The sequence below is a fragment of the Parus major genome, chromosome 1 (assembly GCF_001522545.3).
Source record: "Parus major isolate Abel chromosome 1, Parus_major1.1, whole genome shotgun sequence".
NCBI lineage: Eukaryota > Metazoa > Chordata > Aves > Passeriformes > Paridae > Parus > Parus major.
In genome coordinates, this window is record NC_031768.1 from 3,283,501 (window position 1) to 3,309,755 (window position 26,255).

Here is a 26,255-nt window from a genome sequence, read left to right on the forward strand (position 1 = left end):
CACAGAGGGACAATCCCTGCCCTGCTCCTGCTGGACACACAATTCCTCACCCAGCCCAGGGGCCAGGGGCCTCTTGCCCACCTGGGCACCCCTGGGCTCGTGTCCAGCCCCCGGCACCAGCACCCCCAGGGCTTTTCCAGCTTTTCCAGCCCCTCTGCCCAGCCTGCAGCTCCAGGGGGTTGTTGTGACCCGAGGGCAGGACCCTTGGCCTGGATGAACCAAATAAGAGCACAGTGACATTCCAGGTGTATGTACAGCTTTACTTTGGTCCACTAACACATGTACATCATCAAAGCCTTTAACAGGAAAGAATTTGATTCCTTTACGATTCTGTCCTGCACTTTAATGTTTCCCTCTGTTTATGCTGCCTGATCACCATCACAGATTCAGGCCCTGCTTTAAAACAAACCAAAACACCCCCCCCAAAAGTCACATTATAAATAAAGATCCTACTTGAAAATGTCTACTACTTTGCTTCCCTGAGTACAGCTAGACCAAACCAAAAATGCTCACTTAAAAGGAAGGTGAAAGGACTCCCAGTTCTGTAAGAGTCAGCATGCTCCTTTAATAAATTAAAAATAAATAAACTCTTAAAGGCCGAAAAACTCAAAATACCTTTCCAGTTTAATAATTTCTCTTCCTACTGTCTTATGTGTATAAAATTAGATAATACAGAGCAGCACATGCTTTGCCTAGAAAACAGAAGTGTTAGGGTCCCTAAGGCAGTGGTTCCCTCTGGGATCTACAGCTCCAGAGGCCAGAACCTTCTCCAGCTTTCAGGGATCACCATGAACCTGTGTGTGCAGTGACAGAATACAGCACCTGAAAGAAAACCAGCTTTGTGAATCTAAGCCTAGTTAGAAATACAAAAACGCCAGCTGTATTTTAGCTGTTCAAACTGAAAATTAATAAAAACTCTGATGTTCAGTTATTCCTAAATTGGGGGTTGCACTCCAGAGAACACTGAGAATAAGCAGCTGCTAAACAATGAAGTTTATGGAAAATATAAAAAAATAGTGCTTCCTACTTTATAACAAAGTTTGTTCCTCAAACAAAACACAAAGCCACCTTCAAATTTCATCACTAAACACAACTGTGTTTGTATGTCAGAAACCAAATAAAGAACCCAGATAAACATTTATCTTGAATTTACAAAATTCTGCTGCATCCTATTAAAGACTGCTCTAAATAAAACTGCCTGGAACAAGAATGATTTAAATTATTTTTGGACTTTACATGGAAGTTTTAAGGAAGGAAAAAAAGAGCATTTCTGTATGGTGAGATAATATCCAGGATAGCAAAAGTGATGGTAAATGCAGCTAATGTCAGTGAGGGTGGTGCAGAATTGGCTCTAACTGATGCCAACTCCCCTTTCCATGATGCATTTCCATTTGTACAAGGTGTTCTGTCATTATTTACCAGGACTGTGCAGCTACATTTTTTTTACCCCCAAACCCTTCCAGATCCCACTACCAGTCCAACCTGCTGGAAAACCAATTCCCAAACTTGCTGTTTCAGTTCAAATGAGCCAGGTTAGGATAAATCCGATATTCTGCCATATCTAGTGAATGATGAAATCAGGAATCACCAAGGTTTTCCAGAGTGTGAGAAAGGGAAGCTGCAGAGCAGAGGAGGAACCCTGGAGTGGGGAAGGAGCAGAGATTCTCTGGTGTTGGGCTGGGGGCAGCCACCGTGGGGCTCCCACCAGCACAATTCCAGGGAAAACTAAGAATTCAGAGTCACTGTGTGTTTTTGTTGTTGAATGTGTTCAACCAGGGACTTGCACACATTTTCCTGGAGAAATTGTCTTTCTTGTCAACAGGAGCCACCTCAAACATTGTGAAAACAGGAGATATACTGCAATGCTCAGAAATTGGTAAGGTTTAATCAATGGGAAATCCAACATTCAAACACTTGGAATACGGAGGAACAACAGAAACGTAGCAAAAAATGGTCTGGAATGTTGGAATCCTCCACCTCAAGCTTTCCACGCATAAAGAAAACAGAACAAGTGTTTTGTTTGTTTTTCTGTTTTATAAAGAAAACACACAAAAACCCTTTTAGGCCCAAGAGTTCACCTGCATTTCATAATCTTAAAGTTTACAGTATAGAAGTCACATTAATGATGTACTACCTGTCAGCAGAACCCTCTGTTCACCAGAGCCTCTGGAACTGGCAAATCAACTTCTTCACTGGTAACTGCTTATCAGCAATGCAAGTACAGAACGTTTAACACCTGCACTGAGTCAAGCTGGGAAGTTATCAGCCTTTTCATTCCTCTTTGAAAAGAAGAGGAAACCCTAAATCCACCAGGTTTTTAGAGTGTGTATTATTATTTAGAAGCCTGTTACTATTGTAGATGATTTCATACAGCATTAGAGATGTTTGAAATCTGTTCTTGAATGTTGCATGACCTAGGTAGTATTTCATTGCAGCACCCATAACAATAATACTCAACATACTGCTATTAACCTGTTTGCAGTGTTTTAACATTTCTTAACTCTTGTCTATATGTAATAAAATACCAGTAAAGACAAAAAAATTGCCCCTATAATGAGGCACATTTTGGCATCTGTGCTAAATGCTGCTACATGGGCAGGCAAGTGCAAGTCAAAATATGAAAAAGGAGCAAGTCATCATCTAATCACATTCATAACTTTTTCATAGAAAAATATAAATATATTCCCTGAAATGTAGGACAAAGAAGAGCCAGCACTCATCAGGAGTTCTAGTGCTATTACCATTTAAAAAAACAACAAAAAAAAAAACAACAAAAGAAAAAAGGAAAAAAAAAAAAACAAAAAAAAAACCAAAGAAAAGGAGAAAAGAGATGGGCTGGCTTTCCTTTTGTTAAGGTTACGTTTCGCAGCCGGCGTCCTCGAGGGCGTCATCGTCGCCGTCGTGGTAGCGCACGGTGCGCCGGCCGCCGTTGCGCGTGCGGATCTTGGAGCGCCGCCGCGCCCGCCTGCACTCGCCGTACTCCACCTCCTCCGAGTCCTGCTCCTGGCTGCCTTTCCACCGTTTCCTCCGCTGCGGCCTCCTGGAAGGCTTCAGTGAGTCGTAGCTCAGGGTCTCTTTCCTGACGGGTTTTGATTTCCTCTTGCGCTTCCTGGTTTCCGTGGCGTCGCTGCAGACGGTGGTGTCGCTTCCAGAGTCCGAGGAGAAACAGGTGAAGTTGGCTTTGGAGCTTCCTGCAGTCCCAGGTGCTTCCACATCCTTGGAGACAGAGCTTTTCTCCTCCTGCTTCCCCCCTGCTTTAGATTCTGTTGTTTCTTTAAAGTCATCCACTGGTTTTAGTCTCTTGAAAGAAGCTCTGGGTTTTTTATTTGCTGCTGCTCTGGTATTTTTAGTTTCAAGTTTAGCCAAGTCAGAATCTACCTCCTCTTCAGAGTTACTTGTACAATGGTTGTGGGTTGAAGCTGCCTGCCTAGAAATTCCCCACTTTCCCCCATTTTCTACCCTGTGGTTTGTGGAATTCTCCTCTGAGGAGTCGTAATCAAAATTATTCAGAGCTGCAGCACAGAGGGGTTTGTGTGGCTGTGTGTGGTTATTGCTCTGCTTCTGAGTCTCTGTCTCCGAGTCAGTCCTTTCATTCTCAGACTCAATGATATATTTCCTTTTAGAAACAGAAGACTCAGGGCAGGAAGGTTTTTTCCTGCCAGAAACCTGCTCACTCTCATTTTCAGACTTGGAACAAGCCTCCACCTCCAAGCTGTTGAACAGCTTCTTCCTGCAGGCTGAGGACACGCTGCCCTGGAGCTGCTTGCGGTTCTTTCTGACTGGGTAAATGCTTTCTGAGCTGGATAATTCCTCCTTTGCATCGCTCATTATCTTGATCTTGCTGGCTGCCAGCGTGGCACACCTGCGGGGGTTCTTCTTCTCCCCCAGGCTGGACACCTTGATGTGTTTCTTGTAGTTGATGATGCACGTCCTGCTCCGCAGCACTTTGGCGCTTTGGCCGGCCTCCTCTGATGTTGGCTCTGCAAAACAGAGAGGTCAGAGTTGTTTTTAATGTCTTACATTCCTGAAATTATTAGTTTACTATGCCCAAACACTGCCACTTTTAATGAAATACACTAATATTGAGTTTTATTTTGATTTCAACTGTTGAGTGCAATTTATCTCAATTCTTTACTAAAAATACCATCAGAATCCCAGGGATCATTTTAACTCTTGAGATTGTCACTTTTAAACCTTTTCATGGTCTCAAAAGAGCTTTCTTTAGCCAATATCCTGTTAATTAGCTCAGACATTACAAATTCCCTCACTTAGCAAACACATGCTGTCATATTATTAATACTTGTATCATTAAAAGTTGTATTTTTCTTACTAGAATAAAACTTGCAACATTAATTATACATTTTAGACCTTGTTATCCTAAAAAATGAACTGTAATATTTCATATGGATGAAATTTCATATTTCACAATTTTAGATTGTTTCAGGTGGAGAACACTGAAATCCTCCAGCTCCTTAGTGACTTTAACACTCAGATTGCTGCTAACAGTGAATCTTCCATTCAGTGTTTTTTTTAAATTAATACAGAACTTGCTTATGTTGTTTTAAAACAAATACATGTAAATCATGTATTATGAAGATCAGTGTTTCCCTTCTAAATAATTCATACATATGAATAAAAAAAATCAGAAGTTCTTGAAGTAAATTTAAAAGAGTAAACAAAGAGAGAAAAATTATGAGACAAATTTGAATGTCCAGTTTGAGTACCAGAATTAACAATCTCTTCATACACCAAATCTGGTCCTTAATTAAATGCAGATCCTTTTATGTATTACTCCAGTATATTCCTATTTTTACATTTTCAAAGGATAATTTATTTCCTTTCTTTGTTAAGAGTGTCCAGAAATGATACATGAATATCACCACTTGTAGCAGTTTTATTGTGTGATGTTATGGCCAAAGCACAACACATTTCTGCTGCACACTGCTAAATGCTGTATAAAAGGTGAATTAATCCACAAACTAAAAAGAAGAGTTAGATCTTACACACTGTCCTCCTATTATTAAGTAGCTAGAACACAAGCCTAAAGAAATCCAGCCTTTCTGCAAACCTGCCAGAATATTAAAATTATTTTGTATACAAGACCTTAAATTTGGAACAAATCTGTAATAAAATATATTGAAATTCCCCATGAACATCCAGAATTAAAAGCTGTGAAGGTCCAGTCAGGTGGCACAGGCAGAAAGAGGGAGCATTAAACCAAGTACCCCAGAAACTGGAAGAGGTTTTAAAAGACACAAAGATGTGAAAATCGGGTTCATCAGGGTGTCCTGGAGCTCAGGCCAAACTCCAGACCTGGAATATCAGGCAGGAAAATCCAGCCTTGGCTCCAACCAGCTCAACTGCAGGGGGCACTACAGGCAACAAGGTCCTGCCACAATTTAGCTGCAAACTTCACTTTCAACCTTGTCTGATATATAAAATCCCATGCTAAACTCTAGATGTCTATAATATATATTATCTATAACAGACATTCCAGAAATACATATAAGATGGTTTTACATATCAAAATAGATTATATGTTATTTATATTATATATATTTAAAAAGTAACCAAAGCAAAGCTTCCACATGAATTGTTCAGCTGGCTAATTTAGCAGTGTGTATATACACATATATAGTTACATTTATATGTATATATAACACATATTTATTTGAAATATAGAAACTTCATGTATGGCCCTATTTATGCATTAAATGTAAGATCTTGGGACAAAACAAGTAAATATTTCTTGTTTTTCTTGTGGAAAATTGTCAAGACAGAGTCATGTTAACAGACAATTCCTACTGTCTGTTAAAAAAATAAATTAAATTAAATTTATTTTAATAAATTTAATTAATTAGAAATTAATTAAATTTAAAAAAAAAATATTCTAAGATTTTTAAAGCACACTGACTTGGAAGGATTACACCAAACACCAACCTCTGAACAGTCTTTCAAACTCCAATCAGGACCATTCCCTGATTATATGAAGGCACAATGTACATGACCTGGTTTAATAAACATCAGCATCATTTTCATAAGCTTAAAAAAAACCCCCAAACCAACTCTCTAAATCATGATCAGCCAGCACACAAAGATCTCAGAGACAGGTAAAATTACAGAATAAAATCCAAAAATAAAATAATTTAACTTTCTGAAACAAGTGGAATATAAATCCTACTTCTGCCAAGTACCTGTCTGTGTTAAGGACTCTAAACATAACTGACAGAATAAAATCTCCAAGTCAAGTTTCAGGTTCTGGCACACATCATGGATGTGAGAATAATTTAAATATCTTTCCATCAAATTCATTTTGAAAAGCTATCAATAAAGTTACTTCAAACTGAAAATAACAGCTGCAAATTTGCTGGAGCACAGAAAATCTCAACAGAAAATTCAGACAAGGTAACAGATGGTTTTGGTTACCGAAATCCTCAAAACAAGGAGCTGGACATAAAGAGAAAACACACTCTGCTCTTCTGGAGCTTTTCTCAGTCATCTACTCAGCATTAAAAAATAGAGGAATTAACTTTAAAAATGTTACCTTTCCTAACGATTTTTGTTTTTCCTTTCCTCTTCCTCATCTTTGCTTTTGCAGAAGTTTCACAGTAATTGTTATTATTGGAGTCACTCTCCGAGTCCGAATCAGAAGAGTGATGGAAGCTGGAGGCAGCTCCAGGTTTGGAACGCCTCACAATCTTAGTGGGCACCAAGCTCTCCCACAATGAACTCTTCTCCTCCTCTCTATCTTCTGCTTCAGATTCTGCTGTGTCCTCTAAATCACTCAAGACTTTTGCTTTTTTTAAAGGAGGGGAGAGCTGCAGCCCAGAGGCTTTCCTGCCATTCCACCTGTCCAACTCAGAGTCCGCCTCATCCTCAGAATTGCTCACTGCAGGCTTGTGATGTGTAGGTGTTGATTGGTCAGAAGCCTTTTGGCTGCCCCCATCCTCAGAATTATGGCTTTTGGAGTCCTCCTCTGAAAAGTGTAAGGTGGGACTTTTCACTTTGGGAGACACAGAGCAGACGGGGCCCCGGAGCTGTCTGTGCCCGTTGCTCTGCCAGCTCTTCTGCTTGGTCTGCGTGTCAGGCTCAGAATCCGAGCTTCCATTCTCAGATTCGCTGACAAATTTCCTTCGTGGAGCAGAGCAGCCAGTCTGAGAGAGAGTTTTCCTCTTGGTGAGCTGCTCTTCTATTTCTTTATCACTCTCAGACTTTAGGCCTGCCTCATCCTCAGATCCCTCCAGCAGCATTCTCCTGGCGGCGGCCGAGGCGTTCCGGTGCGGCAGCTTCCTGTTCCTGCAGATGCCGATGCTTTCCGAGCTCGACATCTCCTCCTCCACGTCACTCATCAGCCTCAGTTTGTTGGCAGCCACGGCAGCACTCCTGCGTGGGGTTTTCCTGTGCCTGCCCTTGCTGTTGCTCAGGGACTCAGATGTCACCACTGAAGTATTTTCGGAGTCGCTTCCATGTAACTTTTTCCTGATCGCTTTCCTCGCATTCCCGTTCTCCTGAAGAAGTGCTCCTGTAGAGGAAAGCAGGGAATAATACCTTAAATATGAAATAGTAACTCTGAAGTCTTGTCAAAACTGGGACAGGTTCAACCCACAGATATGAAGCATGAAATATATTCCTAGTGACAGGTGCTTTTGCTGTCGTAAATTCCAGATTCGTTCTGGTTTTGTGACAATTAGAACTTCTTTATGAATTGCTGCTTTTTTCCTTAACATATGTTGCAAGCCCTCTCACCAGGCTCTTGGTTTTTGCCCTCTTCCCCCTAGTCATGAAAAAATCTTTTCAAAAGCTGAGTGTAGTATTTGAGAGCTTCAAAATTAACACCAATAACAAAATGAGCATCTCACACATACAACAATTAAAAAAAAATACTAACTCCTCTCAGTTCTTTTTATAAATATACACGAATATAAAAATTTGGACTTTTCTTGCTATTCACAAGCAACTCCTGCCACCCTACCTGTCTGTTTCCTCTGAGCAGCTCTGTTCCGAGTCAGCCTGCGACTGCTGCTCCTCCTGCACACCCCGTTGTGCAGGGGAGAGGACACAGGAGCCCCAGAACAGCTTTTGCTGTCTTCTGAGCTGCTTGAGGAGGATGAAGATGAAGAGGAAGTAGATGAAGAAACCCCAGAACCTTCTATTTCACTCTCTGAAAAAAATAAAAAATAAAAAAATTGGCAGTTAGAATTCTAAACAGCTTCCAGTTAAGTGTTGTATTTTGCTGCTCCTGGAATCTTCAGGATTTCCTCACATTATCTTAAAATGCATTCTCATGCCTGAGTGTCTTACAGGGATCAAACTCAACAAAATCCATATTCATGCCATGTTCAGTGACAGGAAGCTTCTTTAACCTGCATTCAAGTTGCAATTAAGAATAAAACAGCTCTTTTCAAACACCAGATTTAAGTGAAAAGCATGTTTAAAACCCCCCAAAACACAGAACATTTTCTAACAGATTTTACCAGAACTTATTTTCTTATTCTTTGAAATAAGCTGAGTTTTTGTCAAGGTGAGGTGTAGGGGAAAAGACAGGAAAGCTTTAAAGTCTCAAACATTTGCTAATTGTGGATAACAAGTTTTATTTAACATATACACATATAAGGGCATGTAATCTGTAATTTATATAATATCAATTATCAAATACTCTAAGCTATCCTGTTGACAGATTTCTTCATTAATAAAAGTAAATTTACTGTATTCTACACCATTTCAAAGCAAAAAATTATATAAAGTACACAAATATTTTTATAACATTTGCTGCAAATAATGTAAGTGTCCAAAATCCAGTAAAACACAAAATTCTGCATCACACAAAAACCCTAAACCTGGTGTAAAAAAAATTCCGTGTTAAAAACCCAAAGCTCACTTAACAACTCAGAATGCAAACAAGCAGCAATTCTAAATTCTGACCTGATGATAAAGCAGAACAATTAGTTAGTGTTGTGGTTCTGGCTTTCCCATTCCTCTCAAAGGATGGCAGGCAGGTGGAATCCGAGGATTCTCCCGAGGAGCTCTGGTTGTAGGAGCCAGTGTTGGGTTTATGGCTTGTGACACAGGCGGCTCTGCTTGAGGTAGGCTGAGGAAAAGAATCTTCCTGCTCAGATTCAAGTTTGGCCTGAGACTTTAATGGTTTCTGCTTCAGATTTCTAGTGAGAGATAAAGCAGTGAAAGCAACACAGGTTGTTAAACTAGGAAAGGCAATTATGTATTTTAATAATATTTAATATGATTTTGTAGTTCTGGGAGGGTACTTTACGAGCTACTGTGGTGTGGGACAATTCTGGCAAAGATAAATATGAAGTACTTGCATTAAAGTAACAGTCTGCACTTCTAGGGAAGTCATACAAGAGGAGACAACCTTTCTCTGCTCTGAGAAACAGAATTTAATGGTGGATGTCCTCCAGACAATTCAGGTTCTCTTATTTTCACTGCAGCAGCAGCCTCAATTCCTGTTGGATTCCCAGCCTCTGGTTAACTGTACATGAGCCTCCAACTAAATGCTATCCAGGGAAACATTATTCCACAATAAACTGAGTTCCCAACACACACAAAGTGGAACCTTACAGACAAGTTCACTGTTCAAAATAAAGAAAACCTCACTAATTTGATCCTTCCTTACCTCCACAGGTCTGAATGCTACCTGCCATACTGTTCAGTCCATTATTTTCACCTACAGAACTGTTTTGTCAGATTTTTCCTTACATTGTAGGTTTTCAGACATTCATCCAGGTGCACAAGGTGTACAATTTCTGGTATCCCAAACCTCACTTCTGCTGTGCCCCACTGAACAGTCACACACAATTCTCCAGATAGGAGCACAAATGAGATTCAAAAAGACAATTTCTGCCTATCTTGGTGTGTGGTTATTTTGAAGTATAAAAGGAATCTCCTGAAATTAAAATTTTTTAAAAAAAAATTAAAACTCTTACTCCTACCCTTTCCCTGCCGGAGAAGGAAGACTGGACAGCAGCAGAAGGGAAAAGTTCAGTTTCAGTAATTTACCACATTTAGCTTGTGTAATTTGTCCCATTTTGTTCCACATGCAAATTAAGAACAGGAGTTAATCATGTCAAACAGCAATTTGTATCAAAAGCTTGTTTGCATTCAAGAGAGAAAAGGCAAATCTGGCTCCCAACTGAATGCTACAGCAAGTAAAAATTTCTAGAAATTCCATAGGACTGACTTTATTTGTAGGTTACAAAATATGTAATTTATGCAGGATTTAATCTTTGTAATACATCCAGCAAGTAAACCTTTGTTTCATTCCTCATTATTTTAGTTAAATACTGACTTTCTGATTCAAATATTAAAGAAAAACTCAACCTTTTCTACTCTTCTGTCTCCTTGTATTTCTCATTAAAAAAACTCTTTTTTTAAACATACTTTTCCTACTGCATGAAAATTATAAAAAGTCTCACTGGGGTTACAAACCATTTAAAAATCCAGTTCCCCTATTCAGAGACTAAATGTGAGAGTCAACATGAATAACAGCCAGCTGAGACAGATCTTTACACCTTCACAATTTGAGTACCTGAGCATTTTGGTGGGCTGCTGCACTGAGCTTTGATTATTAAATCTTCTTGTGTACCTCTGGTTTCTCCGTAGCTTTTCGTTCTGTTTCTGCCCATTTTTGAAATCTGAAACAATTCTTCGGATTTTCTCTTCAAACAGTGCTGACAATCTCAAGGTCATACTGTAAATCTAGGTAAGGAAATGGTTTCTATTAAAAACAGAGCCTTTGATCCAAGACTAGTATTTGTAATATTAAAAACTGCACAGAAAAGCAATAGGGAAATGCACAGGAAGTCCTGTGCAACACCAAATAATCAGGAAATAAACATATTAAATATTTCTGTCCTATTTCTACCCACTATCTACCCAACCTGCAGCTTTATTAAAAGTACTGATAAACAAACTGCAAAATAAGATTTAATTTCATTAAGACAATTACAGCTACCTTTGACTTTTTGTTTGGAGTATAAGATTTTGCATTACTAAATATCAGTCTGATGTCTTTGCACAGTTCCATTGGAGTGTCATAATTCCCAGCTTCCAGAGTTTCCTTCACTGTACCAAAATCCATTGGAGTGTCTATAATATGTCTGTAATCCTATAAAAAACATGAAAAAAAGATTTCTGTGAAAGCATAAAGGAAAAAAACAAAACAACACTTTTGAATTTTATTTCTGTCTTTTAGGATAAAGCTAAAACAACATAAATTATCTTCAGCAGCAGTGGAAAGAGAAGCACCATAGAAGAAAGCAATATTTTTGAGACAGGTTGATTTAAAATCTCATTTTCATGATCCCCTGAATTTTACTGTGAGAAACAACAACATATGTAGTATAAAAAACAGCCAAAAGAAGCCCCAAAACACAACAACCACACAAAAATCCCCAATTCAAACCCCTTCAAAACACCTCCATCTTTCTTTCTCTCCTGTTCATATTTTTTAAGAGAACCTCAAGATGTTTTTAAAACCTGAAGTGAGACTCAAAATGTGGAGTCACCAGGAGAGGTTATGTGCTGTAAAGAAGATTTTTTTCCTTTAAAATTAGTTTGTTGTGTTTTTAGAGAAAAAAAAGAGAGACTGAAAGGGTAGGTGAGATTATCATGAACAGTTAAAGAGGGGAAAAAAAAATCAAATTCATAGCTCAGGCTCAGTAAACAGATTTTAGACTGTCAGTAAACTTGTTTTAATTATGAAAATACAGATTTTTCTTAAATACTTCCCTTACAAGGTTGAGACAGCAAGAAAAAAAAGGATGGATTAAGGTTATCAAGGACAACTTACTGGATATTGATCCAAATCAACTGGCTGCCTGAAAGGTTCAGAGTCCTCACACTGGAAAATTAAATTCACCAGTTCCATGCACTGCTTCTTCCAACAGTTTTCATCATAGCCACTTTTCAGGCTTTTTCCCTTTTTTAAGCCCCGTCCCTTGAGGGGGGAAAAAAACGTTAGGAGAAGTATTACTGGAATAGAGCAAGAAAAAATTCAACCTGATCTGGGTTGTAAGTAAAGATTGCCCAACTCACTTTTCTTCTCCTGTATGATGTTCTGGGAACACATTTTTCATCATCCTGTACAAAATAAAATCAATTATCTTAAAAGTGATGTAGAAAAAAATAGGTGATGGAGGCTAAAAACATCATTAGATTTGAGACTGTGGTAAAATTACATTTTCTTAATTCTTTCAATAAGACAAAAGATAAGCATAAAAAAATACAACACAGCATCTGGGAGACTTGGAAAGCAATATCCTAGATAAGGACAAGAGCTGGAGTCTGGAATCTTCAGTGGTTTGAGAAAAGGAAAAACAACCATCAGAAATTGCAATCAGAAGTTACCCAATAACTTTGAACTTCAGTGATTAAATACTACCAGTAATGCAGTTGACTGACAATAAATTACATAAAACATTCATAAAAATTCCCAACACAGTCCATGTTTGTATTAGCTATGCAAATAACTCACCCATTTTATCAACAATATGTGAGGGGTGCTGGTATTTTCTTACCACCATAAATTACTGGAATTTTCCACAAGAAAACCCCAACTTACCAGATCAGCATCATGACAATCTTGTTCATCATCTGTTGTGCTACATAATTCAAAAATGTTTGTACAGTCCTGGTCACTGCAATGCAATTAAATCTCTGTTACTGGAATAGCAAAAGGAGAGCTGTTGTTCTCAGCCACAACCAAGTGCCCCATATAAAAGGGAAGACAGTAACTGAGTATTAATTGGAATATAAAAATCAGGATTAGGGATTTGAAAGGGGCCTGCCTACACTTATTTCAAAATAAACCTCTCAGTTTATTTTAACCTTTCAATGAAGTCAGACAAGATACAACAGAACTTCTACACAGGACAGCACAAAAGTTACTTTTTACAGGCTGAGGTACTTAATATACTCAATATCAAGTGACATTCTGGGGCTGTTATACCAGGAAAAAATACCTCTAAACATTTCAGAACTTAAGGTAACACTAAGAATTACATACCTGTCCTTACAGTGCACTGGAAAGAGTCAAAATAGGGCTCATCAAAAGGATATTGAGCTGTTTTCACTCCCCACTGTTCAAAACCATGAGGATTCAAGCAGTATTTAGATTAAAATACCACTTACTTGATAAACTTTAGTAGCTGGGTGGTGATTTTTTTTGCAGCCCTGGCAATAGCACTCCCAGGCTCATTGAAGGTTCTGGCATTGCTTTCAATGTATCTGACTTCCCAAACCAATGCTGAAATTCTCCTTCAAATTAGAAAATTTTGCACCTTTAATGCTACAGAAAAGCTTAAAACCAGCAAAAATTATATATCTGTATTGGATATTATACTAAATTATATTCAATCTAGATGTCCTCTGCTTTATGTCCCTTTAGGGCAGTCTCAAACTTTTCCTTCACATGGAGAACCCCAAGGAGGCAAAACCAACAATGTCCATCTTTCATCACTCATTCTTGATAATTCATCCTTAGCCAGTCTGTGATATAAACTCAGTTCAGCTGGCCAAGTAAGCACTAGCATTTGTTACCCTTAAATCATAAAACACCACTGAAATCATCCCAAGGACTGTGGATTTCCTGGAATCTTCAGAAACACAAGCATTTTTAAAAAGTTTACATGTGACTTATTCAAAAGAAGGGGGAAGAATATAATTTAATCACTACTCTAAATTATCTCATTTCCTCTGGAAATATCAGAAGCTGCTTGTAACAAAGCCCTGAGAAAAGGAACACAAGTTGAGTCATATCTGAGGAACTTTTAATTAATAAATACAAAGCAGAAGCAATTAAAAAGGAGTGACCAGAGCTTTGTCCAATTACATTTTTAAAGACATCTCAGCTACAATGTCCCTGTCTTCCCTTAAAGACCTTGCATTGAGGCCAGCTGAGCACTGAAAACAGTGCCCCTTGTGAGAAACTACAAATTGAAATTATAACTTGATAGAAATGAGCTGCCACAAATGTGTAATTTCATTTTTACAACTCATTTTCCCAATTCCTTATATCTGTGAAGCAGAGATACCCCAAGTCTGCAGTTCTTCACCTACAGAATCGCCAATTATTTTCAAATACCTTTTTTTTCCATCTTATACAGGAAAAAAATCACTATTAATATTTCTTCACTGTATTTACAGACACACTGAATGCAAGTCCAGATGAAGAATATACTTAAATTTCTTTTCAAGCTATGGCTGATCAGCACATCCAGCAAACCAGAGCTTTGCCATCATTACACTCTTCCCTCTTTCTCTTAAGTTTTTGTCCTTTTGTCCTTTAAAATGCTGCTGTTAATATTTAAACATTTCACCTCCTGTGTTTAAGCTCATTTCTGAAAACAGCAAGAGCTTAACCTTCTTCAAATTCTAAGTAACTGAAGGACAGCACTTGAAAATCTGAACTGCCATCAGCACTGAAGTAATTACAGAGAGTGTTTTTAATATTTGCTGATTTCAAATAGTGAATTTCTCCAAGAGAGAATGTCAGGGTTTATTGTAACTATGAAGAGTCCCAAAATGAGTTTCTCCCTGGTTCCCTGGCAGCACTGACCTGTAGAACCTGTTGGCCAGCCGGGTGCGGATGGTGTTGAGGTCTGTGGGATACGCGATCACCGTGCAGTACTTGGGGTACGTGCACAGGTCCACTGGGCCAGCAAAAGCTGCTGAGATGTCTGGTTAAAAACAGCAAGAACAGCAAAATTTAACTGTTTGACCTCATTTTTGGACAGGCTGAAGGAGCTGACAGGAAAGACAGAAACAATTGCCAAGGGCTGCAGGGCCAGGAGCCAGGGAATGGCTGCCAGGGGCAGAGGGCAGGGCTGGATCTTGGCATCTTGGGCAGGGATTGTTCCCTGGCAGGGTGGGCAGGGGCTGGGATGGAATTGCCAGAGCAGCTGGGGCTGCCCCTGGATCCCTGGCAGTGCCCAAGGCCAGGCTGGACATTGGCAGCTCCTGGGACAGTGGCAGGTGTCCCTGCCATGGCAAGATCTGGATTGGCTTTCAGGTGCCTCCCAAGCCAAGCCATTCTGGGATTCTATTTTAAAGCCTTTAGGTCCATGACAAGTGAGCTGGGTATTATAAAATCCAATGATGTATAAAATCATAAAGATCTCAGTATAAATACAAAGAACTGCACAGAAAAACACTTGCTCATTACAGTACTTTATCACAGGGAATTTTTAAAGGATGCTATGGATATTCCAGGCTGTTTATAAATTTAACATCAGGAGAAAACCACCTGAAGCTCAGCTCACACTCACCAAGAGTCATGAGCTGATCAATCCCACGGATAATCCGCTCACAGGCCTCATCACGGGACTTCATCCCCCACTCCCCCTGCTGGGGTTTGTACAGGAGCTTCTCCACCTCTTCCACAGTCACAGAGACACTCGCTCCTAATTCTTCAGGCTGATCAACTAAAGAGAGCAAATTGGGGAAGGAGTGAGAACAAGAGCAATTGTTGAGCACTCACACTTCTGAAATAATTGTATGCTTTCAACTGACAAAAAAAATCCTTGCCTTGAAGTAGAGTTTAATGCTAAGGCTGTGGGAAAAAAATTACACAAAACAGACACAACCAGCAGAATGTTTTAAGTTCTGTTTTTCTGCAGTTTTGCTTTAAGTTTATTTCTCTCTTTGACAGCTTATTCAGTAACTGCTCCCTTAGTATCTCCCAAACTTTCCTGCTCCCTCCTAGCTGGTAACTGGCAAGTACTGGAAATGTGAAATATTCAGACAAACCACAAATGACACTCATTTATTTACAGAGCATCTGGATTTGACCAGCAAAGTTTATAAATTGTTTGTTTTAAGCTATGTGCAGTAAGGATTTACTGCCTGGAAATAATTTTATTTATATTCTTCTTGCACCCCCCCATATTAGAGTATATGACAACAAATGTGAAGTTTCAAACTTGAGATGTTTCTTGAAACCTGATATTTGGAAGTAGCAGGTTTAATTCTGTAAGTCAGAGCTACACATTTGAAGTAGTTTTTTCAAAACTGCTCTGGAATATGCAAAAGGGAAAAGTACAGGTATACTCAAATAATTTCATTAAATCTGAATCAAGACTGTCTTTAAGACAGGAACCACCTCAGGTCCACTACCTGCATGAAACAAAGGAACTGGAAACAGGGAAAAGCACATTAAGCTGTTTTATTAAAGGGTTTCTACCTACCATTATCAGGGACTGGTTCCATGTCCCATGGGCTCAGCTTTTCAATTTCACCATTGTCCCATCTGATTCACCAAGTAAAAAAAATAAAATAAAAATTTAAAGTTATCTTGATTCAGAAGTGTTCCCTCCAATCATATTTAAATCTCAGCCATAAACACATTTAAATTACAGCTATTTGTAAGTATTGACAAAATACACTGTAAAAACATGTACATAAACAAAGGCATTGGTCTGCAATCAGCAAAAACAAAACATTCTTCATAACCAATTTCAGATTGAAATTGTGCTCCTGATTTTGGCTGTATGCAACTTACCCAATATATAAATCAATTTTACAGAGCTTGTATCAAGAAGATGAAGAAGAAAAATAAGCTGCACATTTGGAAAAGTGAGATAACATCCAGGGGAAGATTTGAGAAAAATACAGGAGAGGATTTTTCTTGCTGATTACAGCAGGAGTTGTGCAAGACCATGGATTAAGGGAGAACAGGAAGTGAGGAATTTCATATGCTAGCATGCAAATTTATGGGGCAGAGGACATTAGGACAAAGAAAATAATATATATATAATGAAGAAACTGAAGTCAATTAAGGTGCAAGACAAAGCAAAAGCAACACAAGTGTTATTGATAGATCTGGATATTCATTCTGATATTGAACTGTTAAGTGTGAACATCATTCCAAGATCTCTCCAAATCCCACCACATTTGGGCAGATTTTTACACTTTTTTAAAAACACAAAGTATCAATGAATTTTGCTCCTTCCAAGGTAAGAAATGTCTGACTGGATCAGCTTCACACCTCACTGATCCAGAAGTACCCTGTACTGACAGAGTCCTGGATCCTTCCTACAGCTGGGTTAGTCCTTATGTTCTCATCTTTATTTCTTACTACAAGCCCATATCAGAAACCAATAGATCAGACTGCAGTTCACCAATTTCCCTCCAGAGCTTTGCCAGAAGTTTCCTGTCAGAGCTCTCCAGATTCCTGGGTCTACTTCTGATGCCTTAATAAACTCAGATATTTGGTCTAATGCCTCCTGTGTATTTATTTCAAACCAGCTGGAAACTGGTCATGCTCAGAGTATTCTATAACTAAACCCTCTGCTGTTTTGAATTTCTTAGGAAAACCTGGATCATTCAGCCTGTTTGATTTTTATGAACTATGAGTCCTAAAGGTTGATCTGTTCAGTTTTCCTCCCCAGTTGTTGTACAATACTTGACAAGTTGTTGATATTCACAAATAGATATATTAATTCATAATTTTGCATGTAAGACTTTATCAAGAGTTTAGTACAGCTTAAGCCTCACTTGGTTCTGCTTAAGTTCCACTTGCCCAGGTAATGCAACTTCATAATAAATCAAGCTGCTTCTACACAAACACCTACTGTTTTACTGTCTTGCCAATAAAGCAACGAAAAAATTGAAAATTATCTTCAATTCATTTGTTTTCCATACAACAGTAACAGCAACAAATTGAAATAAGTGTAAGACCCAGCCAGGTCACAAAACCTAAATACAGCTGCCAAACACTCCAGATATTTTTATATACATATCTTAGGACTGTGCTCTAGAAGAGCTGTTTGTGAGGGCAGGTAGAATAAAGTCCTTTTTGAAAGGGATCTTAAGGAACACAGCATTGCTTCCTTTATAGCAGCTCTACACTTTTCTGTTAAAGGCTGGTGCATTAAAATACTGAAATATTCTTTAAGTCTTACAGGAGAAAGGAGCCTAGGAAAAACTGGCACCAGGCTTACAAAGCTTTTGTTCATAACTGGAAACTTGATTTGGGAAATGGCCAAGAAAAATCCAGAGCCCACCTGAACTTGCTCCTAAGGAACATCTGTGCTACACAACAAAAGACATGGAATGGATGGAATACAAAAGGGAAGGTAAAAGGCAAGAACTTCAACCTGGGAGTTACTTCCACCTTCCCACCAAGGAAAATCATTGAGAGAGAAGACAAGTAGATGAGACAAGGAACCAAACCATGTAAGACAATTTTGGCAGTCTCACTGGATTCTCTATCAGCTATAGAATTTCCCTTCTTTGTGGTGAGCAACAGGTTCAAAAGCCTCTGAGTGAAAAAGCAATTAAGAAGTACTCCAAGAATGTTATTGTGATTATTAAATGTATTGTGCAACACATGGGAAGCGTCCCTGGGCATGATGGAAATAGGAATAATGAATATTCACTGTTTATTCTCCTTATAGTCCTCCCTTGCTGGGGAAAAAACAAGCAAACCAAAGCAAGCAAAATTCCGGAATTATCTGTTCAGTGCCTAAAGGAGGTGACAAGGCTGGAGAGAGACCTTCACAAGGGCATGGAGTGAAGGACAAGGGGGAATGGCCTTAAGCTGTTGAAGGGAAGGGTTAGATCAGACACTAGGAAGGAATTCTTGTCTCTGAGGGTGGTGAGGCCCTGACACGAGCTGCCCAAAGAAGTTGTGGCTACTTCATCCCTGGAAGTGTCCAAGGCCAGTTTTGGAGCTCTGAGCAACCTGGGATAGCGGAAGGTATCCCTGCCCATGGCAAGGACTTGGAACTAATGATGGTTAAGGTTCCTTCCAACCCAAACCATTCTGTTTTTCTATTCCAGACAGCTTTGACAGGTCAGGACAAGGTCAATATCCTGAGTCTGAACACTGAAGTCCAGAGATATCTTTGTTTTCCATTCCCCTCCTTTGCGTGAAGGCCTCTTTGTTGATATGGAAAAGGGTGCACAATGTGAAAGACAAAGTGTGAGGACTTGAGGCATAAAGAGACCTTGATGTCAGCAACCACAGAGGAGATTCAGCATCCCCAAACCAACCATCAGTGCAGACCAATAATTAATATTCACAGAAAACTGCATTGCTTGCTTTGTGGAAGGGACCCAGAATTACTCAGTACAGGAAATGTGAAGAGGTCAACAGCTGCTTTTACCATATTACTACTCATTAACAAGATACCACAAGTTATTACATATCCATATTGTGCTACAGCAGCAACTTAGAACCATTAAGAAGTAAAAATACCAGGAGCAAAATCATTTAAATGAACAATTTATACATTCTCATAGCAATGAGGCAGCTGTGTGAGAGCAAAGGCATTCTAATAACATTGGAAATAAAATCATTTTGTACTCACTTGACACTGTAACACTGGAAGTGACTGTCTGGATACTGAGGCTGATAAGGTTCCTGACCCAGCACTGTCCCAAACCACCAGGCATCGTCAATAATGGAGCGGAACCTGTCGGCTGTAGCAAACACAGAAGGATTTAACTCTGTGGCTTCCACGTGCAATTAGAAAAAAATTGATCAATGCACTGTTCCATTTCTCTCCATACTTAAAAGTTCTAGACCCACTGACATGTAAGAATGTTATTTAGCTTTAAAATAAAAACAGAACAGGAAAGTCTGGATATGTATTTTGGTGGCTGTGTTCTGTATTTACATCTACTGCAGGACCTCCAAGGTTCAAATTTCCTACTCTTGCTTACCAGAGAACCCCTCTGACCCTACACATGCAGCAATTAGCCAAGGAGACATTTGTGACTGCAAAACTGATCAATCCAACACTCAGCAAACACTTACAGGCCTGCCAGTTCCTCTGCCGGGCTTCGTCGTAGAACTGACGTAAGATAAGGAAGTCGATGACATCTGGCATGTCGTGGTATCTGGATAAAAAAATCGTCACTCACGTGTGCCTCAGGGCTTTGGGAAGAAGAGAAACATTCTTAAACACTTTTCAGGAAATTAAAACTGCACATACCTGATGGAAAATGATTTGTCTGTGTGTTTCCCAGTGGCGTGATCTATAAAGGCAAGCTTGAGGCAACACAACGTGGGAGGACCAACTTCATATCTAATTCCAACAATTTTTACCAATTCCTGATCCTACAGGTAAGAACAAACAGCTTCAGCAAGTTTTATCTTATGGACCATGCACAGAACTCTTAGTTTAACATGAATTAACCAACTGTACCCACGTGCAAAATACTGAAATTAGATTTGAGATTTCCATGGAAGGCAGTCTGTCACCCTTAGGATTTTAACACAGGTATTTCATTTGGCTCCCACAGAAAATACTGAAGACAATCTTGTAATTGAACACACTTTCCCCACCAGGAAGTATTAGTAACCTCACAAATCCATGTTTTGCAAACAGAATAATAAAACTCTTCAGTCACAGACACTTCTATAAACCCACAGAACCTTCAGTGCAGACCTACCCTCAGCACCACTTTTCTCCAAGGCTCCTTGTGTGGATTCAGTTCATAAATATTATTTCTTCTCACTGCTTCAATGTAAGCTTCATGCCCTTGTCGGAAATATATCACCTAAAAAACATCCCAACAAGCCCAAACAGTGAATGTTTTCCTGTATTTAGCAATTACAATAATCACAAGCATTGGAAGATTTTAATCCACGTTCCTACCTCGTCCCCCATCTGAGGGACAAACGGGGACCTTCGGAGCGCCGTGTCCGTGATCCACACTGGAGGGTGCCAGTCATAGGAAAACTCCAAGTTCAGTGGTTGTGCTGCAGCATCAGCCTTCACAAAATCAGACATAATGGACATGAATTCTAAGCAAATCATTCCATTTTGATTTGGCAGACAACTGCTTAATTCATAAAGGACTAATCTACAGCATTTCCAAATGGTTATCAGCAGAATTCCTCTAAGGCTTTGCTTGAGTTCTAACTGTATTTGTAATTCTAATACTAAACATTCCTTTCCTATCTGGAGATTTGAGTGAGCAAGTCATTATTATGCAGGCCTTAGCACAAAGTTTTATAATTCAGATGACAGTCTCAGTACACAATTAAAAATTATTCAAGCTGCAAGAAACTGATTCTACTTAGAAGAAAGTGAAAGGATAGAGAGAAAAGCAGACCAAATCTATCAAAATTACCCCAGGCTAAAAAAAATAAATTTGCTTGCTTCTTTGTGAGAGAAAACAAGTAACAGTAGTTATTGTAACTTAAGGTAATTATTTAAATTAACTTTAAAAATTCAGTAGCTTAGAATAATTACTGTAACTTAGAAAAAAATTAAAAATTCAACCCAAGTATATATGGCCATCATGAATGCAGTGACTGTGCCCCCTATGCATCATAACAGGTAAAAAAACAGACAAGTTAAACAAGGTATAGAGTCTTAGAATGGTTTGGGTTGGAAGAGACCTCAAAATTCATCTTGTTCCATACCCTGCCACAAACAGTGCATGGAACCTTCCCCTACCCCAGGCTCCTCCAAGCCCTGCCCATCCTGGCCTTGGACATTTCCAGAGATAGGGCAGCCACAACTTCTGTGGACAACGTGTCCCAGTGCTTCACCACCCTCGGAGTCAAGAATTCCTTCCTAGTATCTAATCTAACCCTGCTCTCCTTCAGTTTAAAGCCATCCCCCCCTTGTTCTATATCCTTTGGGAAAAGCCTGATATTCTGTACTGGTATTTATTAAACACATTTCCCCTTTAACACCATTAATCCTGAGAACTTTTTCATTTGGAAAATGAAAGCGCCTTCACTCAGAATGCAGATTCTTCCCTACAGATCAGCAGATCCCTCACACTGGGAATGATCTCAGATCAATTCCATGTACCCTGTGTGTAGTGACAGGAAGATCCTTGGCTAATGGCAGTAAAAATTATATTAACAGTTTCTAGCAAAGAGACCTAACCACTTAAGAGAAAAATGATTGTGTAGGAAAAAAAAAAAAAAAAAAGAAAATTGTACCTCCTCTTGCTTTTTTGGTTTGGGTTTTTTCCTCCTCTTCCTCCTTCTCCTCTTGGGAGGAGAGGATTTCTCAGCTGACACCTCATCCTCGGAGGTGCTGCAGTACCTGAGCGCTTTCCTGCGCGAGGTGCGCACCGGGGGCTGCAGGTTGATCCCGGCATCCGCGATCCAGTCGGAATATCGGCTCGAGGAATCACTGTCCACAGAGGGCAGGGGAAACACAAACACAACCAAGCTCTCACTATTTCAGAATGCTGAACTCCCTCAGAAAAATACCAGCAAGTGCTGCTGAAAGCAACTTCAAACTCACTTTGCCCTGTTGTAAAACCATGAGTTCACTTGAAGCTTAACATGAATTTTTGAGAGAATCCACTAATTCAAAGCACATTTCTTTAAACAGCTCAAGTCTGGTGAATTCTAAAATCAGTAAGTCTATTTAAGAAAATTGTGCAATGGAATTCTGGACTAATTAGGAGCCCTTCCTAAGGAACACATGAACCAAAAGCTGCTTAAATTCTTTACACTTACCCAAATCTCAGCTACACATCCACATTCTCTCTTGAGTATTTTTTATTTCTAGTACTACAGAATTATAAAAGAATATCTAAAATAGCCACAATGAAGCAATAAAAAAACTTATCTGTAAAAACTCTACATAAAACTAGAAACTTAAAAATTCAGATTTTTCAAAATATTTTTTAAGGAGCAAGGTAAAAAAAAACCAACAAAATCCAGAAATTCCCCAAATGAAATTGGGAAAAAATTTCCAAAACAAAATCTTTCATCCCTCCAAAAAATACACTATAGAAATATTCCAGATTCTTATCTCTCCTTGCCATATGGCAAAAAAAAGCAGAGGGGCTTGGAGTTACATTAAAAAGAAGAAATGTTTTGGTGAAATGGAACAGTAAATAACAATACAATGTGTCAGTGACATAAATGAATTATTCCTAATATGTTTATCATCATTATTATCATATGATCACAAGCACAACAGAGCTTTCATACAACTCTTAATTTGTCAACATTCAAGTAAAACTCATTATGGGATGTGTTTTTTCACTTTACCTAGAACTATTACTGTTGCTTTTCTTGTCACTTCTCCACTCTTCCTCTTCATCAGATGAACCAGAGCCCTCACTTTCTTCATCTTCCTAAATTTAAAAATACACACTCAAGCCAAACCCATGTTTTAAGGGTCTAAAACTTAAAAACATGTTGTCCATATTATCAAATTTAAAAGAAGTTTGGTAAAACAGTTGTTAAAATGGAAATAAAAGTAATTAGGTCATATAGTTTGTAAAATCTGACTTGACAGGGAAGAATTTACATCACAAAAGGAATAGATCAAGAAAAACAATCACATCTCCATACACAAGGGGATGTTCTGTCACTGCTATGATTTTTTTTCATTAGTTATGCAAGTTGGAATCACATGAGGTTTTCTCTCCTCTCCTTTTAGTATCAATGGAGTTAGTACTAATAGGAGCACTCATGCATGTATTTAAATGCAACACTAAACAGTATATAACACCAGAATATACCATAACTTTACTAATTTCCTGATTGTTGCTCATCAACTATTTGCATTAACATGATGTTTTAAATGTGTTTTTCATAACTGAGTCAGTATGATGCATGGCTCATGTGTCAAGATGTATTCTGTCAAACAAAAAACCAAAAAAAAATAATAAAAAACCCCTTGAGATCTCAATTGTAGCTTCAAGTGTTTGAATTAGTCTGATTGTCATTTTCAGAGTAACAAAGCTAAGAGTCCTCTCACTAAGTCCTCATACACTGTGCAGATGATAACATACAATATCAAAGTTCAATACCCACTGAACTTTACCTTCAATTTAAGTGATTTATTGTTTTTAGCTGCACTGAAATTCTTTATTAGGAGGCAAGGAAAGGACTGAATTTCCAAGGAATACCATTCCTCATCCTACTTGCAGGATTTCCCAATCTCCTGAACGTGATCCCTTTTGTTCACTGTTCTTCCTTAACAAAATGACTGCTCCAAGTCTGAGCTTCTCTGCTCCTTCCACTTTTCCCTTTCCCAGTTTAAAATTATTCCCTTGTGGTAAAGGCAAGACAAGGGCAGTCCAAGCAGTCCTATCACCCATTTCCAGTCTGACAACACATCAGACACAAACAAAAAGCTCCTGCTACCCAAAGTCCTGTGTCACCCCAGGCCAAGAGGAAGAGACGCTGTGGAAGAATCACATTAGCAAGAACCTTCATATTTCCACAGAAAAATATTAAAACACTTCTAAACTCCAAATGTCACCTGAAGCCAAGCAATTGTCCATCAGATTTTTGCCTTGGGCTGTGGATTTGGTTTAGAAAATTCTCAGCAAAACCAGCTGAGCCATTCATAAACTGGCAGGAAATACTGTCTTTATTAAAGCAACACAACAGGTTTGAGAAGTGCTAACAAGGATGCTGCTCACAGAGATCTTTTGTCTGGGAAAAGAAGGGGTAGGGTTTTTTGTTTTGTGTAACAGAGAAAAGGCACATTTCATTTCATTTATGGAGCAACTCAAGTTTAAAATCCAAACTCAGAAGAGAACTCACCTGCTCTATCAAGCCAAAGCAGTTGTCCCTCTCCTCCTCAGAAGACTCCAGCTGTTCAATGTTCTTCCGTGTTCTGTAGTTGGAATATTTCCGTCTGTGCAATCGACGCTTTGACTGGATTAATGAAGACTCAGAGTCACTCTAGTTTATAAAGAAAGGAAAGAACAGGAGTTAAATAAAAATATTTATGTGGCAAACTTTTATGAGGGGGAAAGGGTGGCTAAAAGCACAGCTGAATGCAAAAACTGAAACAGCATTATTAAGACTCCCTTTCACAAGAAATAATTTTCATGTAAGCCCAAAGTTTAAATTTTGCTGTTCCAAATTTAAGATTTATTAATTGTTCTAAGAAATTTATAAACTCTTTATAAACCTCTGTGCCAGCTCCATTCATATCACCTGATAAATGTATTTACAGAATCAAGACATTAACTGCCTACAACACACAATCACAGGATCAGAGAATGGTTTGGCCTGGAAGGGATCTTCAAGATCATCTTGTTTCAACCCCCAGCTCCCCTCAGTAAAGGGGATTGTGCAGAAGTATTCTTGTGTCAAATTGTTTTGTATTCCAAGATGAATCGGGCAACAAGCTTATAAAAACAGCACAATAACCAGTATTTCCTTCTTACTAATCTCTCCCACAAAACAGGTAATGAAAAAAGCACTTGAAAGAAGGGAAGTCTGCAAAAGTTTCCCCACACACAAAATTATCTTAAGTAAAATGGCAAGGAACAGCAATATAACAGCAATACCCTGTGATTCCTCAAGTACAGGACCTTGAATGCTCTCAGTGCTTTAGGACTCGCAATAGCTGTGTAACTGCACTCAAACCAGAATGGCCTGAAAGCCATCCTGCCTTTAAAAATTTCTCCCAAATTCCTCACATAGAAGCAGGCAAGACTGAAAGCAAAAGTAATTCCAGGTATCCATAAAAATAAATCAACCCTTGTCCTGCAATAATTGCAAGCTGAATCATCAGGGTCCTTGGAATACCACAGCAGAAACCTCTGCTTTCATTTTCCACACCACCACTTGTCCCTGGGCACAGAATGTTCACTTTTCCAGAAGCTGCCACGTACCTTTTCCAGTGACTCAAATGACTTTTTCTTCTCTGTTGCATAAAGATCTCTCTCTTCTTCCCCTTTTGCAGTCCGATATTCTTCCTGTTTCCTACAAGAACGCCATGAAAATCTAATTCTATACCCGTTTTGACAATGCTGGTCTCTTTAAGGGATCTCTCTCACACCCAATTCCATTCCATTTTTAATTTCAGATGTCGTTGTTCCTCAATTAACTCTAAATCATCCTACCATTTCCAGGTAAGAGTAAAAAATATGGATGCCAAGAAAGACTTCTTTCCAAACATCGAAGTATAATTTACGTTTTCAACCTTATTTTTAATTCACATTTTTCTGTTTGCAATCATTCTACCTCCCTACACTGGGAATCCTTCTTAAAACCCTGAGGAATGTGGTAGCACCTGTGGTTGTGGCTTTAAAAAGAGATGTTTAGCTACTAATTCTCCTCTTCACAGATGAATACTGATAGTACTTTTGAAAGCAACTGGTTTAGCATTTCCAGGGGTTGTAACTCATCACCTCCAAAAGTCTCACAGAGAACACAATTTTGCCCAATTCTTCCATGGAAATGAATTCAACCTGTATTTTTTATTTTGGAGAAAGCAAGAATCTAGGTGACCTAGCTGGCCTGGAGATGCCTTAAAATATTGAAGTAGGGGAGAATCATTCAACTG

The 26,255-nt window shown here is 38.9% G+C and overlaps 1 protein-coding gene and 1 long non-coding RNA gene across 3 annotated transcripts in view; one reads left to right on the forward strand and one right to left on the reverse strand.

The window, feature by feature from the left end:
* LOC117245439 overlaps nucleotides 1-2,012 on the forward strand; it is a 2,499-nt gene extending 487 nt beyond the window's left edge. Inside the window, exon 2 of the long non-coding RNA XR_004500145.1 lies at nucleotides 1,823-2,012. This is a non-coding gene — a long non-coding RNA (uncharacterized LOC117245439). The remainder of the gene's footprint in view (nucleotides 1-1,822) is intronic.
* BRWD1 (bromodomain and WD repeat domain containing 1) overlaps nucleotides 240-26,255 on the reverse strand; it is a 43,456-nt gene continuing 17,440 nt past the window's right edge. The window contains exons 20-41 of one of the 2 annotated variants that reach the window (XM_015634655.2): nucleotides 25,582-25,672; nucleotides 24,500-24,640; nucleotides 22,991-23,076; nucleotides 21,923-22,118; nucleotides 20,619-20,735; nucleotides 20,413-20,520; nucleotides 19,953-20,077; nucleotides 19,775-19,857; nucleotides 19,326-19,437; nucleotides 16,200-16,261; nucleotides 15,282-15,437; nucleotides 14,573-14,693; nucleotides 13,147-13,272; nucleotides 12,578-12,653; nucleotides 12,052-12,096; nucleotides 11,807-11,953; nucleotides 10,970-11,122; nucleotides 10,601-10,713; nucleotides 8,923-9,158; nucleotides 7,973-8,161; nucleotides 6,545-7,522; nucleotides 240-3,980 (exon numbers count right to left, since the gene is read on the reverse strand). In XM_015634655.2, coding sequence (XP_015490141.1) covers nucleotides 2,857-3,980; nucleotides 6,545-7,522; nucleotides 7,973-8,161; nucleotides 8,923-9,158; nucleotides 10,601-10,713; nucleotides 10,970-11,122; nucleotides 11,807-11,953; nucleotides 12,052-12,096; nucleotides 12,578-12,653; nucleotides 13,147-13,272; nucleotides 14,573-14,693; nucleotides 15,282-15,437; nucleotides 16,200-16,261; nucleotides 19,326-19,437; nucleotides 19,775-19,857; nucleotides 19,953-20,077; nucleotides 20,413-20,520; nucleotides 20,619-20,735; nucleotides 21,923-22,118; nucleotides 22,991-23,076; nucleotides 24,500-24,640; nucleotides 25,582-25,672 — 4,585 coding nt within the window. In that variant the 3' untranslated portion in view covers nucleotides 240-2,856. Of the gene's footprint in view, nucleotides 3,981-6,544; nucleotides 7,523-7,972; nucleotides 8,162-8,922; nucleotides 9,159-10,543; nucleotides 10,714-10,969; nucleotides 11,123-11,806; nucleotides 11,954-12,051; nucleotides 12,097-12,577; nucleotides 12,654-13,146; nucleotides 13,273-14,572; nucleotides 14,694-15,281; nucleotides 15,438-16,199; nucleotides 16,262-19,325; nucleotides 19,438-19,774; nucleotides 19,858-19,952; nucleotides 20,078-20,412; nucleotides 20,521-20,618; nucleotides 20,736-21,922; nucleotides 22,119-22,990; nucleotides 23,077-24,499; nucleotides 24,641-25,581; nucleotides 25,673-26,255 lie in introns of both variants that reach the window. The other variant, XM_015634644.2, reaches the window with a different exon arrangement.